This window comes from Syngnathus acus, chromosome 4 (assembly GCF_901709675.1).
Source record: "Syngnathus acus chromosome 4, fSynAcu1.2, whole genome shotgun sequence".
In the NCBI taxonomy this organism is placed as follows: domain Eukaryota; kingdom Metazoa; phylum Chordata; class Actinopteri; order Syngnathiformes; family Syngnathidae; genus Syngnathus; species Syngnathus acus.
Window position 1 is genome coordinate 370,842 of NC_051090.1, and position 18,682 is coordinate 389,523.

General features: G+C 47.4%; 1 protein-coding gene across 1 annotated transcript in view; it reads right to left on the reverse strand.

Annotated features, from left to right (window-relative positions):
- LOC119122124 (leucine-rich repeat-containing protein 7-like) overlaps positions 1 to 14,042 on the reverse strand; it is a 20,847-nt gene extending 6,805 nt beyond the window's left edge. The window contains 18 exon segments of the mRNA XM_037250330.1: positions 50 to 257; positions 666 to 777; positions 956 to 1,078; positions 1,168 to 1,398; positions 1,714 to 1,838; positions 2,078 to 2,177; positions 2,685 to 2,754; positions 2,935 to 3,050; positions 3,134 to 3,263; positions 4,007 to 4,079; positions 4,199 to 4,343; positions 4,452 to 4,526; positions 5,434 to 5,473; positions 6,693 to 6,797; positions 6,971 to 7,049; positions 7,648 to 7,765; positions 7,878 to 8,080; positions 13,743 to 14,042. Coding sequence (XP_037106225.1) covers positions 50 to 257; positions 666 to 777; positions 956 to 1,078; positions 1,168 to 1,398; positions 1,714 to 1,838; positions 2,078 to 2,177; positions 2,685 to 2,754; positions 2,935 to 3,050; positions 3,134 to 3,263; positions 4,007 to 4,079; positions 4,199 to 4,343; positions 4,452 to 4,526; positions 5,434 to 5,473; positions 6,693 to 6,797; positions 6,971 to 7,049; positions 7,648 to 7,765; positions 7,878 to 8,080; positions 13,743 to 13,767 — 2,078 coding nt within the window. The 5' untranslated portion in view covers positions 13,768 to 14,042.
- Positions 14,043 to 18,682: the final 4,640 nt, after the last annotated feature.

The following is an 18,682-nucleotide window of genomic DNA, read 5'->3' on the forward strand; positions in this document are numbered from 1 at the left end:
AGACATGGTTGGTTGGCACCGAACATGAGCCATTGTTGTGGCTACCTACCTGTTGGTCCAGTGTGTTTGAGGATTCGGGTCTTTGTTGACAGGGTTGTGTTGGTGCGCGTGAGAGTGAGGGTGAGGGTGGGAGTGAGTGTTAGCGGGTGGGTTGGACGAGCCAGAGGAGCCGACCGAGGGAGAGTAATCGGAGTAGGTGGCCGAGGAGCCGCTGTGGTTCAGACAGTGGAGCTTATCCACCTCTTCGTCTGTAGACTCTACACACAAAGACATTACATTGGAAATGTACTTGCTTACAATTGAGTAAGGTGAATTTTGTTGATATGATCTTGCAAAACATACCTTGGTTTACTGATGCGTACACATTTGAAAATGAAAGTGGCACATGTGTGGCAAGAGCTCACTCGTTTCTAGCTGCCTTCCCTCACTCTCGGAAATCAATCTGTGTGCCACTCTTACTCATGAATGGGCAAGCCCCAAGCGCTTCACATGAGGCGTCTTTAACGTATGTACGTATGTATGTATGTATGTATGTATGTATGTATGTATGTATGTATGTATGTATGTATGTATGTATGTACGTATGTATGTATGTATGTATGTACGTATGTACGTATGTACGTATGTATGTACGTACGTATGTATGTTTTTGTGCAATAGGGCACCTTTCTTATCCTTGCCGAGCAGCACCACCTTGGGTTTGTACATGGGCGGCTCCACTAGGGTGGGCCTCATGTCGGAGATGCGGATGTCGTTGGGCGAGCCGCCCATTGAGTCCTGTTGGAAGTCACTCGTTAGTCGAAAGGATTGAGATGGATGGAGCTGCATCTTAAAATTGGACCGCTACCAGTCTATGACAGCAACAATGTGGAGCTCTTGACTTGAATGCGTTTGTGGTCTAACGTTCAATTTGCTTCAATTGTAGTATATCTGAGCAAAGGTTTGAGCTCCAAACCTCTGAGCTCTCCGTCAGCTCCTCTTTGTCCTTCCTCTTTGGGATGTCAATGCCAGAGTTATGCATCGGTCCCTGATCCATGAGCTGAGTCTGAGAGAAGTCCTGCATCTCTCGGTCTGTTACCTAGGGCGCACAGAAGAAAGCAAACAATGCTTCAATCGACGCTTTCATGATGTGCTGTGTGTGTGTGTGTGTGTGTGTGTGTGTTTGACCTCTTTGGGAGGCAGGGGCCACGGTGGTTCGTACGCTTCTTTACTATGGTGTGTAAGTTCCATGTTGGTTCCTGCTGAGGTGGCAGTGCCTGTGCTAAGATGGTGCTGGTGCTGGTGCTGGTGCCCATGGCCCGTGTGAACATTTTTACCCACGAGGCTTTGCACTGACTTGACCATGTTCTTCAAGTCCTCGGGATAGGGTGTAGGATAACGTTTTAGGTTGATCTCCACCTGTTGGGGAAGATCAGAACAATGTTAACTCCAACTTTGGCTTCTTTCATTTTTATACTTTAACGTCATTCATATATACATATGTCTGCCGATGAAAAACAAAAGAATTGGGCTTGAAAACAAAAAACAACATCATTTGTAGTATGGAAGCATGAACACCACTGCCTGTCCGTGTCAGAAATGAGGAAAAAGCCATTGCGGTGGTGAATCAAATCAAAACCGACCCGAGAAAGTCCCCATCAAATGATTCCTGAACATAATTGTACGTACATAGACACATACAAGTACATCGAGACAGACGGAATAAGGGCAGACCTTGACCTTCCCGGAGTTGTCTTCCTCTTCTTTCTTGTCCTCAAAGTCAAAGGCCACAGTCATCCTCTGTTGTCTCTGCTCCTCCCACAGAGTCGGATTAAAGCTGTCGCTGTCCGACTGATAATCTGGAAAGTAAAACGTCCCATTGTAAATGATGGTGAGAGGGATAAAGAAAAGAAAAAAGGACAAAACCTTCTCAACATGCCACGATTGTTCTTTTGAAAGCAATCCCAGAGATATTTGTATCCATTTCATTCTTGCATGAAATGACCAAGTGACCAGGCTCAGACTCCACATTTGTATTTTCAGTCATACGCACACGTGTACGCACGCACGGACGGACGGACGCACACACAGTTTGTACCCTCATCGTGACGAGGTTGTTGAGGAAACATGTAGTTGGTCAAAACCTTCTGTTTGGTGTCGGGGTGGGCTTCTGTCTGTAGGGGGATCAGAGCCTTGGACTGCAATGACAGCAGACACATTCAGATCAGCTTTCAAACCACCTCATATGTATGTATGCACGTAAAGAAGAAAAAAACTCATATCACTTTCGGAGCACATTAGTGTGCCTTTCATTTCCGTGTGCATAATACTGCTATCTATTAATTAATGGCCTGAAAAGCACAGCTGACAAAGGTTCAATAGGTAAATGAACCTCATTTGCGAAGCAACCTCTTGTTTGCATTGAAAGTATGACAGTATACGATTCAAATCCACCAACGCATTTAATCAACTATTTCAAACTTGAACGTATGTCTTATTGCCTATGCGGTCATTCAAACATGTGTGCTGAAATAGCGTCATCAAAGTTGCAAACTGTAGGCCAGACATGATACTGGATGTTGATTGCATGTCTAGTTTTGCAAAGCATGCCTAAAGGGGTGGATGTATGCGAAAAATGAGGAGCAGGTCCGAAATATTGCCACCTGACTCCCCATCATCCGGCATTGATTTTGTGGGAGCGCTACCTGATTGTCAGAAAGCCAGAGAGCTGCCAGGTCCTTCAGCTTGGTAAAGGTGAACGGTAGATTCTTTAACCTGAAAATGACAGACGGAAGCCAGAATGAGAAAAGATCTTTTCTCTTCCTACGTACGCAACAGCCCGCAGAGCAAGTAGCCATAGCAACGCACTCTTCAGTTGCCATGGCAACTGTAGGCAGAAGGAGCAAAGACAAAATCATTGACAAAGAGCTTCCTTTGCGGTACGCGCGCGCGTACCTATTGTCACTAAGGTTTAGGACTCGTAGTTTGGTCATCTGTCCGATCTCATCGGGGAGGAACTCCAGCTTGTTGGATCGGAGTGACATCACCGTCACGTTCTTACAGTTACCGATCTGAAAACATACACACCGCGAGTGGGCGACAAATTGCACGGACGATGCATTCGACCGATAGGTGAGATTGGCTCCTTCGTCACCTCTCGAGGAAGTTCTATGAGGAAGTTCTCATCGGCAGCAAAGGTCCTAAGATTGTGCAAGTAGCCAATGGTTGGAGGCAGTGACTCCAACTCGTTACAGCTAGTGTCCAGTTCCTCCAACAGACAAAGACTGTGAGGGGCAGACGTATTGAGAGAAAAATGGCAATGAAAAACAAACAAACCATTTTTGATGCATGTACAGTAAGGAAAGGGACCTGGTCATTTGCCATCATGAACTGCAGAATCATAAAAAGTCAAAGGACAGCACATTTACCAATCAATACATTGGCTTATTAACAATCACTAGATATGGATTTCGATCCTCCGTTCTCCATTTGAAATGTGTGTGTGTGTGGATGAGAAGCAGAGCCTGTTCACAGTAATACTATATGGCTCTAAACTTGTCCGGTCTTTGACCAGCACTGGCCCGGCGAACAGCAGACTAATGCTAATGAGCCAACAATTTTACATTGGTGTACTGTTATTGTTAACATTGCAAGAAGGATTGCCACCAGCCTGGACCATCTGGACCACCATACGGTTGGTGGAGAGGAGGGGAGGGGAGGGGAGGGGCATTTCTTATCCTTTATTTCGATAGCAGCCCAGAAATCCTTAAAGCAATGCCAGGTGTCAGAGTGAAGCAAAGTTGCAGGATGCTTCTATAGGTGCTACAATATGGAGCTCGCTCATTAAGTCCACTTGGCTAATGTGGCGGAGAGAGGATCAACATCATGAGTATGTTCTTTGTGAAAGAACAAACACCACAAGACGAGATTTACATACGTAGTATTAAGGGGGAAAAAAACGGATCTACATCATGGCTGTAATTGGTCTTTGTGACTTGCATGCACATGGATGGAGGAGCTTTCTTACCTCCCAATGGTTCCGGGCAGTGAGGTCAGCTGGTTGTCATCCACTTTCAGTGTTGTCAGCTTCTTTAACATTCCTGAAAAGCAAAGCAACCTTGTTGACACCTTCACATCACAACATTGAATGAGTTTGTATCAAACTGGAATCTGGCTTTATTTGAAGGGGCAAAAAAAAGCTGCATGTGTGAGGACCTACCTAAAGAGTCAGGGAGGTGCTGAAGCATGTTGGAGGAGAGCAAAAGATCCTCTAAGGCCTCACAACCTGAAACATCCGTGTCCAAATTCTCAATACGATTCTTAGCTAAGTCTAAGTAGCGCAGCTGGCGAAGTTTTCCTAGTGACTGCAGAGTCAGAGAGATAAGGAAGGCAAACGATAGATAGATAAAGCAAATCCACAAAACTGCAAAAGAACATTGTGTATATCCATCCATACGACTTAGCGACCTTACCCCTGGTATGGACTGTAGAGAGTTGTTGTCCATCCACAGCTCCTTTAGATTGTGAATCTGCTCCAACACCTCGGGCTAATATGCAGAAGACCAGCAGTCAACCAAAACATTTACGATGAGAGAGAGACTCTGGCAATTTAATACACTCACTGGACACGTCAGAGGGTACGCATCTCAATTTGCAGAGATGAAAATCACTAGTTATCACTTGTTATGGCCGAGCAGAACTGGTTACATCATCAAGAGAGCTGTGGCCATTGAGTGTGGTGAACATAAATTAGTAGGCGGGAGTCTTGGGACGCCAAGCGTGTGGTCAACTTCCCTCCTGTCTGACCCTGCTGTCACATTGTGTCATCTTCCTTCCTTCCTCCCTTCCATTCTTCTCTTCTCTTCCTTCCTCAGTGTGCCATTTCATGGTTCGGCTGAAGCCATGCCTCACTTCTTAATGAGACATAGTAGTCTACGGAAGGAAGATTCATCACAATGCTGCCATGGCAATTGAAATGGGAACGGAGGCTGCCCGCCCCTGAAATGGGACTTGACAACTGTGTGCTGGGACTGCCATCTCTCTCCTCTCTCTCCCTCCTCTCTCCTCTCTCTCTTCCTCTCTCTCTCTCTCCTCTCCTCCCTCTCCCTCTCCCCTCTCTCTCCTCCCTCCTCCCCCTCCCTCACCTCTCCCTCCCCCCTCCGCCTCTCCCCTCTCCTCCCATCCTCTCCCTCCTCTCCTCTCTCATCTCTCTCCCCGCCCCCTCTCTCTCTCTCTCTCCCTCCTCTCCTTCTCTTCCCCTCTCCTCTCTCTCTCCCTCCTCTCCTCTCTCTCTCTCCTCTCTCTCTCTCTCTCCTCTCCCTCTCTCTCTCCCTCTCTCTCTCCCTCTCTCCCTCTCTCTCTCTCTCTCTCACTCAATGGCCAAATTGAATGCCTTGGGTAAACATTCATATTTTAGATGAACACAACCCGCCAAATGTACAGCAACCTTCTCACCACTTCAGAGAATTCATTGCTACCAGATCCAACCTCTCCACTGTGTCAGTCGATGAATGACCTGCAAGGACAGGAGAGTAAATGTCGTGCTTCCCAATCAAGCACTTCACTCGTTCAAATGTACTTTTCAGATGTTATTTATCAAATCAAACCGGTTTCACTGCTATTCAGAGAACTTGCCAAGTGTGCAAATAGCTTTATTCCACAGCAAACTCAGTAAATTGGAGGAGACCAAATCAAAGCACAGACACAAAGCCCAACTGAATCTTACTTTGGCAGGTTTTCAGGGGTCTCTCTTAGCTCCAGATCCGAAGTTTGGAGATCTATCAAGAACAAACGTGAAAAAACATTTTTTTTCGTCAGGCTCTTTGGCAGCTAGAAGAAACAGCCCACATTTATGTAGTGTCCCAAAATATAAGCCAATGTTCTTAATTGAACATGCACCATTAGTTACTACTATTTGCCTGGGACAATAGAGTATACGTAATATTAGAACTTCAAAAGATGACCGCTTTTCAAATTCAAACACCATCCAAATGATACACGCGCCATAGATCTCATTGTGCATTTTCGATCAATCAACTCATTTGTATAGCGTCCATCCATCTGGCCATGCCTATGTTGCTCCATCCATCCATCCATCCATCCATCCATCCATCCATCCATCCATCCATCCATCCATCCATCCATCCATCCATCCACCATCCATCCATCCATCCATCCATCCATCATCCATCCATCCATCCATCCATCATCCATCCATCCATCTACAGATGATCTTGTTCTGGGTAACTCACCAGTCCATCAACCAGCACATACAGATTGTGTTTTTCTATTGTGCGCGAGGCAGAAAGGCAGAAGAGTCAGGGTGAAGCTACACAAACACGGCTACCGGCACAAAAAGCTCCGAGCCCACATTTCAAACATTGACTGGGAGGTCGCACAGGAGGTCGGTCGCACATGCGCCAAGATATAATCATCATCATCATCATCATCATCAAACAGTAGTCTTTATGTGACAGCCATGCTGAAAACCTGGCAAGATCATATCCATTCGAGCAAAGAGGGCCAATTCCACATCAGTGTCACAAATGCGCATGGGCCAATTCATAAATTAGCAAGCATGTCAACTTCCACAAGGTGTCCATTTAAAGCCGATGCGATATTTCCAAGAATACGTCGAGAAAAAAAAAGCCTCTGTAACAGTAAATACCTTCCAAAAGGCCGTGACTAAAGACACGCCACGCTGATGCGGATACCATGCATGGAATTACCTGCCAAAGTTAGCTGGCAAGTACTCCAGGAAGGCATCGTTTAAGAAGAGCTGAGTCAGATTCAGGAGCTGCGTAAAACCATCTGGGAGCCTGCAAGACAAGACAAAGAGCACTGGAGAAGCAGGAAGGGGAAAAATATTTCAATTCATTCTGTAAACTGAAAGACGAGATACAATGCAAAGACACAAGGCTGTACCTTGTACGTTACGCTTTTGACTCCAATGTAAACATTGCAATTTGTTCCAAATGTGATGATGTCTTACTTGGTGATGGGATTGACACTGGCCTCAACCACTGACAGGCCTTTACAACATTTGATATGATCTGGAAACTCCTGGATACCTGGTCGAAAGGAAAAGCAGACAGCAAGAGAAAGAAATGTGTGCTTGGGCATCTTTTGTTGGGTAACAGGAAGACAAGGAACCTTTGGCAAAGGTGATTGTTTGAAAGTTGTCAAATGACTGAGGTTATGACGTTTTTTAGTGACTGTGGATCTAGGAGGAAAATGGAAATGCTGACGTTATTTCCGTAGCCCTTCCCTTCCAATTCTTCATCATGAGATGGTTCTCGCCGGAGAAATGATCAAGATCTTAAAAGCTGAAGGAAGGAACCAAATAATGGGAATGTGACAATAACGTCGGGCGGGATTGATTACATGTGTGTGGTAGACATGAGCTCTTCGAAGGATTGCTGCGATATTTGATTGACACTAACTAGCATCGCATGTTTGTCAGTAAGCTGTAGAGCAGGGGTCTCAAAGTCCAGTCCTCGGGGGGGGGGCCGCATTCCTACATGTTTTCCAAGTTTCCCCCGTTCAACACACCTGATTCAAATGATCAGTTCATCCTCACGTTCTGCAGGAGCCCCCCCCCCCGAGGACTGGACTTTGAGACCCCTGCTGTAGAGGAAGATTCCAGTGCTTTTGAAGTATTGTCTTTACCATTTTTACTGATGTCAAGCTCTTTCAGGTTAACCAGGCTGGCAATTGTAGTTGGAAGGTTGGAGAGGTCGTTATCAGGCATGCTCAGCTTCTTTAAGGCCTGGCAGCTGAACAGTTGCTAGAGAAACAAAAAGAAGAACAAGGCATATTAGAATGACTTGGACCCTAACAGGAAAGAAGATTGATCCGGAGATGCGGATTGGAATATCAGAAATCGGACACATTTCTACCTTGGGGAGTTCCTCAATCTGGTTGGCATCCAGGTAGAGTTCCTCCAGAGTTCTCTCAAAGCTAAAGATTTCCTTGGGGACCTGCTGCAGGCTGCAGTGGGAGTAGTCCAACACCGAGATGACTTCCTCTTCCCCGCGAAAACAACGGCATGGCACCAGCCGGCCAATCAGCTTCCTTTTTGTTGTCATTTCCAGACACTGGACTACAGAGGCAAAAAGAAGAAGAGATCATCCCCCAAAATAGCATGTGTGTTCAACACTCAACTATAGAACGGGTCCTGCCAACAAATGGTGACAACAAGTTAGCACCCACCCATCATTGCGCTTGCAAAAGGCAACGCAGGCATGACTGATGCTTGCAGCATGCGCAAACGCATCATGTGCTGAGATGCTTCATGGAGAATGGATGCACGGCCGGGGCAGGCACACATGCTAGCCTGCCCGCGTACGCTCGCTCGCAAGCTAACATGGCTCCTCAGAATGTGCACGTCTGTAGCAGCAAGAGAGAGTGGAAAGCCTCAATGTCCCGTCACTTCACGTGCATCAGCAGCAGCAGCAGCAGCAGCCTTAGCCTTAGCCTTGCTAGCTATCTCCATGGTAACGGCTGTCATAGTGACGGTCTCCCAGGAGCCGGGTGTATTTTTACTCATCCTCTCTGTCATAAAACAGAACATGCTGCTCTCAGTGGGTGATTGCTCCACATTTGCCCGTGCTGCACTTATACAAACAAATCAGACACCTTTCAAATACGTCTTTTCTTGTCTCGCACATACTACATCTATTCCCTCCAATCAAAAACAACTCTTTTCAACTTGTACTCGAGCCTTGTCTTACAGGGCACATAATATGATGCAAAACATGATTTAACATGCATGACTCCATCATTTTCAAGTGACATGACAATCAAGGCAACAGGTACCTCCAGCAAGCACAATGTCTCACAATTTATCCGGCAACATCTGTCCAGAAGGAAACACCAGAGGGTCACTGACTCATATTACTGATATGTTCAAAGCAAATCAAATGATTTTGCAAACACTCCAGATTGAAATATTTGTTGTTTGCTTAAAGGCTTGAGTCAGCCAACTGCTCACAGTAAAATTCCTTTATCTGAGCCTCTCCTGCTGCCGCTGCCGCTGCCGCTGTGTCTGACTTTCATGCTCACTCTGGTTTCCAAGCCAGTCATGTATTTTTTCCCCCCCGTTTGTTTGTTTGTTTGTTTTTTGCTCGGGTTGAGCTCAGTGGCCCAGTTCTGCCTGAGACGCCCCAGCACATGACTATTTCCTCTCTTCTATCTTGGCGGCCCGTGCCTCCCTCTAGCTCGGCTTTTTTTTGTCTCTTCTCTTCTCAGTTTGACCCCTCCTCTGTCCGTCCATAAAGCCTCTAAAAGGAGCCATTTGAAATCAAGCACAAAATGTTCCTCAGCAAACTACAAACACTTTCATATCATGACAACATTTGCATCTGAACATTTCTAGACATCATCTCATTTACCATAATGTGTGCTAACAAAACATAGATGGGTCATTTCGGCTACAGTCGTCATTGTCACTCATTTGGTCTATAATAAGAGAGATACAGTGTGACGTGATTTTTCAATCGTCTGGGAAATGTAGAGCTCATAAGCATGCTTTGAGAAGCATTCTATATAACATTATGATACCTAGATACTAGCTATCAACAGGCACGCTTGGGATGGATTCCCGCTCAGGGACGGGACGGTGCGCTGCGTACGTGGATGCGATCGATCGTTGGTCTCGATATGTGTCCTGCGACGGCTTGCCGACCACTTTCGGGTGTAGTGTGCCTGGTGTCAGCCGGGATACAGGGTTCCTTCCGACCCAGCGGTCGTGGAACGCTGCTTTATGTGACAGTCAACGTGTGGTTCTGCCATCTTGCCTTACCAGGTCACTTTGCCATGCTGGTGGGTGTGTCCCAGCAGCTTGTCCACTACTCTGAGCCAGATGGACCTGAGACACACACACACACACAAGCACTATTCCTGCTTGACTCTCGTGTCTTAACATTTCATGCTGTTGACCTAGAAGTGTTGAACTCTTTATAGAGCATGCAATCAGTTGCTGAATACAGTACATCAGCTATTCAAGCCGTTGCTTTCAACTACTATATCTTTCCACCACAGGCGCCGGCCGGAATACAATCCAGTAGCCAATCCATAAATCATGATCAGCGCATCACTAATCCAGCGATGTGACGAATGACAACTGGAGAGCGTCACCTTTGGGGGAGAAAGGTGAGCTACCTTCGCTCCCTCTGTCACACCTGCTGCGAGCTGGAACAAACATTCTGCCATCCCACTTTATGTCTTTCTCCGGCTGTGGCTGGAAGTCAATCTCTCTTTTTTTTTTACTCCCAGCCCATAGCGGCCGGCGCATGACTGTCGGGAGGGATCTCTCTTCATGCGTTGGCTCCATCTATCACCTGCTCGGGCTGCCCCTGATGGCGCCTCTTCTACATTCAAACTGGCTGTCTCCGTCATTTAGGCCAAACGCTGGAAGCGGGACCAGGTTGAGCCATTTCAAGACAATGCTTGGGCACGCACAGCATGTTTTCTTGGAAGTGTATTTGCATAAACAGCTTTTGATAAGTTTCATCCCTAAAGCGTTCTTTAACAGGCCGTGGAAAATGAAGCGAGTGGTTACCATGTTGTTACAACAGGGACTACTTTGCGCAAAAAACACTCATTAAAAAGGCAAACAAGGACCGTAGATATGAGAGCGGTCTCTCCTTCGGCTCATTGACTGCCAATGGACACGGCCACGAAACTTGCTTGATTGAAGGGATGGGGAAGAGAGAGCGGGCAGGGCAGGGCAGGGCAGGGCAGGGCAGGGCAGGGAACCAACTCAGGCCAGGAACAGGGACACACGAGACCGGTGAATCAATTGTGGGAGAACAGCTGAAAGGTGCCGGCCACTATTATTGTCAACAGCCTCTTTTCCACTTTTTTTACTAGCAGCCTTAAGTGTGTGCACATCATGAATGCTTGTGACAATCCACTGACTCTACTGTAAGCAGGAACAAATACCTAAATGTTGAGTCACAAAGCACCATTATTATTGTAAACATTCATTGCTCGAGGTGTTTGGGCTGCTTTTGGACCGCTGAAGGCGTTGCTGTGGCAATCCCAAATTCATATTCTCTTTGACGATTGCACCGTACATACCATACGTACGGGTATGTGAGCGTCAAGAGATAAGGGGGCATCATATGGGCACGTCGAGCAGAGCTTTGCCCTATTTGTACGCTAAGCTAAAGCCAGCCAGTCAACGAGACCAAAATGGAAGCGTGGGAGAAAGAGCAAGTCAATGATACAGGAGACGTGGAAACACGCAGATTACAGATCGTCTCAATAATTGAGGAAACACACGAAGCAGCGAGCGAGCGCACTTTGATGCAGTCATCTGCTTCCACATTTGAGCTCCTCTCCCTTCGTAAACATTCTGTGGATGAGGAAGAAAAGGATAGTACGTTACGTTTGATCTGGAGAGCTAGGATTGTTTTGGATTGGGAAAGGTGGCTCAAGTGGCTGCTGCTTTATTCTCTCTTTCAGCCCATTCACATAGCATGGAGATGACTTGATATTGTCATCTGCCATCATTTTGGATGCTCTCAATGTGAGTGTCCTGCTTTGAAAAGGCACTTCATACATGCTGGCTGGCTGGCTGGCTGGCTGGATGGATGGCAGCAGGGCTGTCCATCCGTGCTTAACTTGCTGACACGTCTGGCAAAGGTTATCTTTTATTCTTCTCGTAGCTGTCACAGTACATGAATAAAAACGACAGTATTTGTAGAGGAAAGGAAATGGCCACAAAAAGACAGCCCAAAGGACTTCTTGATGTATTTTGCCTATGGTCATTGTCGCTGGCATTGAGAAGTGAGCCGTTTCACAGTTTGCGTGCCTTCGGTACGGGAAAAGATTTTCTGCGCCTCCTCCCAAACCAGACAAGGTCTTACGTGATGATGCTGGTAGATTTATTTGTGTCCATGTCCAAACCAAAAGCAATTCAACACCTTCATCAAATATTTGATTCATTACACGAGGCAGGCAGTCGTATGTTGCTTATATGTCGCTTCCACTATAATCCACTCGATCAGCTTTTTCACCACTTTGACACAAACACACACACACACACACACACACACACACACACACACACACACACACACACACACACACACACACACACACACACACACACACACACAACATCTTCCTTCTTCATAACATCACAATCCAGCAGATGCACTGATATACGTCTCCCCCCTTCATTCTATGGGTCTCCTTCCTCCTTTAGCCCATCACCATGACGATGGGAGCCGGTTTCATGGATGCAGTCACTAGGCAACCAGCAGCGGCGGCGGCAGCAGCAGCAGCAGCAGCAGCGGCAGCAGCAGCAGCAGCAGCAGCAGCAGCAGCAGCAGCAGCAGCAGCAGCAGCAGCAGCAGAAGAGCAGCGTTAGCGTTGTTCTGCATTCCGCAGGCAAGTTTGCTCTTGGAGGAGCATCTAGTCATATGTTTCATATGTATTGCTCTTATTTTGAACTTGCTCGAATGAGACTGACAAAGACCTCGCTCGACTGTGTGTGGCAAAAATGACGCTGTCACACTTAGCACAAGCTCTGGAAACACAGTGGCATCAAGCGGAAGCTCAAGGCACCTCTATTCCATTGCTGGAATGAGCAAGGAAGGACAAAAGCCTTGACATGAAAGCAAAACCATCCATTACTAAACAAATGGCCAAAGATGAAGCACATCCACCTCCAAAATGGATGACGACAACAACAAGGCAGGCTGCTGATCAATCATGGGGCTCCAACAACTGAGGAGGGACTTTCGTTTTACAAATGTCTTTTGAGAATCAAATGATTGGGCAGGCAGCTTAAAGTGACACGCTAATCATTTGACTCCGTGTGGAAAATGAGATGGGCTGTTATTGAACGAGAAGAACGCAGAAAGCAATCGGCCTAAAAATAGAATCGTTCTCAAAAGGATCACTAAATGAGGATGCTAGATGCAAGAACCAGGCCCGGGCCAGCTAGCAATATGTATTAATAGACTCGGTGAGGCGATGCAGACAAAAGACCTTTGAAATGTGTCGCAATGAAGATGCTAATGAAATATTCCCTTTGATTAGAAGGAGCCTTTTGTACATGTTACAGCTCTCCAGCAGAAGTCCATCTCACCAAACTACACACTGCAGCACCAAAGCAATCTACAGACACAAAAAGGATGCTTGCAACTTAAACAAGTGCTCAATAGATGCTCAATAGAATTTAAGAAGAGACAAATATTAGGTAAGATATCACAATGTTTGTGGGCTCATACGTATGTATATCATTGAACAGGTGTGTATGAAATTGAAGGCGCACACGAGCGCTTGCAGTCATGCTCGGTTCTCGAGATGCTTGGAAGGAAGGGCACGTCAAGTGAACATTTTGTTGAGAACTATGCACGGATGTACACGGTTTATCTGCACAGTGCCCACTCAATCTGGACCCCGTTGCAAAGCCATAAAACGATTGAATGACCATGACAATTGATGGGAGCCACAAACGCACGCGCATGTGCACGGATTGCAAATTCCCATCATACGTATGTACGTATGTGCAAATTCATGAGTTGCTATTATTGTTAGAGTGAGGCATCATACAACAATGCTACAACAATTGATGTGGTATGTTAGCTGTCAAAGCGTCTATCCTGTCTTTCTGCAAGTTAGCTGTCAAAGAGTCGATCCTATTTTAGTGCCTCGCTGCCGCTGCAAACTGGCGCAAGGCACACCATCTTCTATTCTCTGTCGTCTTTTGTCTTCCACGTCAACTCAATAAATGCGTGTTGCCTTACGTTGCAGAGCCGAATAGTTATCCATCCCCAGGCTGCAGGTGGCGCTTCCAATTTCCAGAGAAAGAATGGAGAAAAGACGAGGAGTGGCGGGGGGGGGGGGGAGAAACAGCCCTGTACCGGTCGGCGTCGTCGGATCAATCAGACCGAGCGAGCCTGGGTGATTCCGAGACAGGTACCTTGACCCGGTCCGCCGCCCGTCGCATCTTTAACGCCCCCGTAGGCAGAAAGCGGAGATGAGCTCATCGGTCCGCTCGGGCTCCAGCACCGCTGGGTGCTTTAAATCCAGCCAGCAAGTCGGATGCCACCGCTCAGTCAATTCCAGACATAAATCAAAGATCAATTATGACACGGTGCGCACAATTCAAGATGCACCAAAGAGGAGGAGCTGGACCGCGGGAAAAAGATACGTCCTTGTGCGTGCGTGCGTGCGTGCGTGAGCCCGCTGCATTCAGTGGGAGCGTCTCCTCCCTCCCATCTATCTCCCTCAGAGGAGGAGGAGGAGGAGGACGAGGACGAGGACGAGGACGAGGATGAGGAGGAGGAGGAGGAGGGAGAGTCAGCGAGCCTGCGAGCGAGCAGGCGGGGAGATGGATGAATATGGGACGAGGATGTGGAAGGTATGTTTGCGCGTGAGAAAGCGAGACGGGGAGACGGGGGACAGAAAAAATGAATCTATTTTTTTCATCTTGCTTGCTCTCGCTCAAACACACACAAGCACACGCACACACACACATGCGCCCCACAGCCACCCAACACACGCTCCTGGTTTACTGCTGCGCTTGTCCACGTTGGAGCCTATACAGCCGAGTTGCGTGGAACAACCTGGAGTATTGGCTAATCAATGGCAGGGCACAAACAACTATTGACATTCGCACCTGTGAACAATTAAACTAGCATCCATATTTCTGGAATGAGCCAGAGCACCCGCAGAAAAGAAAAGATGCAGAGCGCCTGCCCCGAGCCTTTATGTAAAACAGTAACGTTTGAAATCTTGACTGTTAACCAATTACGCTTTGGTGTTTCCACCATTTTTTATTTGCTGACATAACCACTAGGCAGCACTAATTGAGGTCAAAATAAATCAATGAAGAAAAGTAGCGACACAACCGCAGGCCTTTACGACCACGACGGGAAATGCAAATGGAAGAAGACCAATGGCAAGAAAGTAAGACTTTGTGGCTTTTGGAGATGGATGGGACTTTTTGTCACTCTGCCCCATATAGTTAAAGTTAAAGTTAAGTTAAAGTCCCAATGATCGTCACACACACATCTGGGTGTGGTGAAATTTGTCCTCTGCATTGAACCCATCCCCGTGTGATTTTAATCCATCCCCTGGGGGAGAGGGGAGCAGTGAGCAGCAGCGGTGCCGCCGGGCTCGGGAATCAGTTGGTGATCTAACCCCCCAATTCCAACCCTTAATGCTGAGTGCCAAGCAGGGAGGCAATGGCTCCCATTTTTATAGTCTTTGGTATGACCCGGCCGGCCGGGGTTTCAACCCACAACCTTCCAGTCTCAGGGCGGACACTCTACCACTAGGCCACTGAGCTGGTCGTATAGTATTTATGAGGTCAGGTTAGCATTTTTCCCAACAAATGCTCAGTAAAGTGTAGCGCTTTAAATTCCACTGCAATCCTGCGTCACATGATGCAGCCGTCCAAGCCTTGTGTTGACATTGATTCTATACGTATGATGCCAAAGCAGCAGTAGAAGCTTTCTGCCTGCCTGCCTGCCTGCCTGCCTGCCTGCCTGCCTGCCTGCCTGGCTGCCTGGCTGCCTGGCTGCCTGGCTGCCTGCCTGCCTGCCTGCCTGCCTGCCTGCCTGCCTGGCTGCCTGGCTGCCTGGCTGCCTGGCTGCCTGCCTGCCTGCCTGCCCGCCTGCCCGCCTGCCCGCCTGCCCGCCTGCCCGCCTGCCTATAAGTGACCCCCTTCTCTTTATTCCGAGCTTGTGGAATCGTCCATAGCGACCAGCTTTTCTTTTGCCAGATTGACCATTCAATGAATATTGAGAATGGATGTTTAATGTATCACATTAGTGCTCCTTCTCCGCCCACTTCATTTGTGTGTCTTTCCAGTCATCCCAGTCAGCCATACAGCTAAGCAAGCCCTAGACATCTGTATGCAGGCAGAGTCAACCTGCAAGACGTGATCCCATTGGCCCATTTCCAATGCTGTGGCAGCGGATCGTTTGCGGACAGTTATTGTCCAGCACCATTGACAACATTGATTGCATTCAGCGACATGACTCAGGTCTGGGACAATTCCAAATGGCTTGCTTTAAGTGGGATTAAGACGGGATTTTCTCATTTGGATGTTCTTGTAATGTGCTCTCAGGAGTGACTCACTCCATTTTTTTTCCCTCCCGTATGTGTAAGCCATTAAGCGGCAAGGACTGACGATGCGGTCACAAAGTATCATTTGCGAGTGCTTCGTCTAGCGTGAAGCAGCTTCGCTCTTCTTGTGAGAAGAAAAAAGTCATTACAGCAAACTCCACTCACAAAAGGAGAAGGAAATCTTGCCAGCAAAAGGTGTGAAGTTGTGCACTCCGAGATGCCACCTCGTGATACAGATTCCATCTTTCTTTTCACTTGGAAAGGCGCTTGCTTTTCCTGACTCAGCGAACATGCATGATTAGGGACAGTTACCATAGCAACAGCAGATCGTGAGAAGGAGAGAGGAAGGACATGGGCATGGGGAGAATCAAGCTGCACAATGACAACTGGCCACATACTATGTACACGCACTTCCACACTTGAGATGGATGGCTTCAGATGACCACTGCGTTGCTTGGACCCGAACCTTCTTACAACACCAGAATCATCAGCAACATTGTTTGGCAAAGTCAACAACAAATCCAGTTTCACATCAAAGCTCATTAGGTATCATCGGAAGGCGTTCAATGAACCAAAGTTCAAATTCAGGTAGAACTCAAATCATTGAGTGCGCTACGGCTGCATGATTGTGGGCGGGCGGAAAATGCCCTCCAAGTGGCCACTCAACGCCGGCTAACATCATCTGCAAGTGGAGATTTGCCGTCGATCATCAAGCAAGGGTGTCGCACTCAATTTATGTGGAGGGCTTGTGTCTTAAAAGTACAACTACTTGCACAATAGAAACGAAGAACGCCTGGCTCCTACCTTTACTGTTGACCAATGAGGTTGTTGCGGTGGATGCAGGCTTGGCGTGGCGCTTGTGCTAGCAGTCGCCCTCAGTGACGCTCGGGGTCTCCGGGTGACGACGGCGGCGGCGGCGGCCTGCGCTCGCTCAAATTCATCCCTACTTCCTAATGACTCCAGAGTGAGCAGCAGTCCTTCTTGCCTCACAAGCCCTATAGGTCTTCTGTGGAAAAAGAACAATATCCATTTGAGGCCAGCGACTTTCCTTCTGTTCATTCTTGTCCAAATCATCATCAGAATAATCACAATAGAGAACAGAACCGTCATTTGGTGTCATTTTCAAATCCTGTCCACCTTTATACGCTCATCGGTCTCACTCTTGCGCTCTCGGTCCAATCCATCATTGCATAGTGGCAGTGATGGGTGAATTAATAAAGGAATCTTAATGGAATGCAAGTCCCAGAGGTCTGCCTTTCTGGGTGGGACGTCGTCGGTGACACAGAGAGCGGGCACATTATATACTACATAAGAGCATACATACTGCATGCCCCTTTCTTCACATGCACTACTGGAGGAAGACAAAAGCAATGTATACAGCGGGCGAGCCATCCATCCGTCCGTCCGTCCGTCCTTCCATCCATCCATCCATCCATCCATCCATCCATCCATCCATCCATCCATCCATCCATCCATCCATCCATCCATCCATCCATCCATCCATCCATCCATCCATCCATCCATCCATCCACCCACCCACCCTTCCATCCATCCACCCATCCATCCATCCATCCATCCATCCATCCATCCATCCATCCATCCATCCATCCATCCATCCATCCATCCATCCATCCATCCATCCATCCATCCATCCATCCATCCATCCATCATCAGCGTGCCCCTATGGCTGCAGAGGAAAAGGAGGAGAGGAGAAGGGTGAAGAGATGAGGACACTGAGAGCAGGCAGGGAGGGAAAAGGACAATATCAATACCAAAAGAAAAAGTTTGGTACAATCAGAGAGCAAAAATCTGGATACCTGTCAAATTCATATGAAAAAGAATGCAATAATATTGCACTACTATCACATTTGCAATGGCTGGCAGGCCACGAGTGGATCTCATTCAATAGTGGGTGAAGGTGAATCTTGGGTCGTGGTAGATGCTGATGCCACGTAGTGGCAAAAGGTGGAACTGCACGAGCATGCAGTCGCGAGACCATCATCTATCTCCATGCTAGAAGCGGGAAGAAAGCCTGCCATCAAGTTGCCATCAGATAATGACTTGGGACATATGCACAATGTGGAAGAGGAATGACTTGATTTTCCCATTTTCTCTCAGAGCCCGCTTGCGTTACGTGATACAAATCGGAACATTGTGCAATGTAGGGAAAGAAAGAAAGAAAGAAAGAAAGAAAGAAAGAAAGAAAGAAAGAAAGAAAGAAAGAAAGAAAGGAATGGCTGGTAAAAGAAAGGGCGAAATCTTCAAGCAATGTAAAGAAGAAAGAGGAGTGTGTCTTGCTGAGGCCCAGGGGGTGTCCTGTGTTCCCACAATGCTTTGCTCTAACCTACTTTGGTATTTCTGTTTCTGTCTTTGTCTCTCTCTGCACTGCCCTGAGTGGGCCGCTGTGTGACTTTTTGTGTAACGCGCACACTTCTGCACTTTTGCTGTCGTGTAACCAGTCGGAAAGAACCTACCCACATTTATATAAGCAACAAATATGCAATCACCTATGCAGGACTTTTAGAGTTGTGGGGGCTGAGTGGGCAGCCCATGCAATCAGCTCAGCAACATTCGGTTGCCATGGAAACTAATTAGCAGCACACAGAGTCTT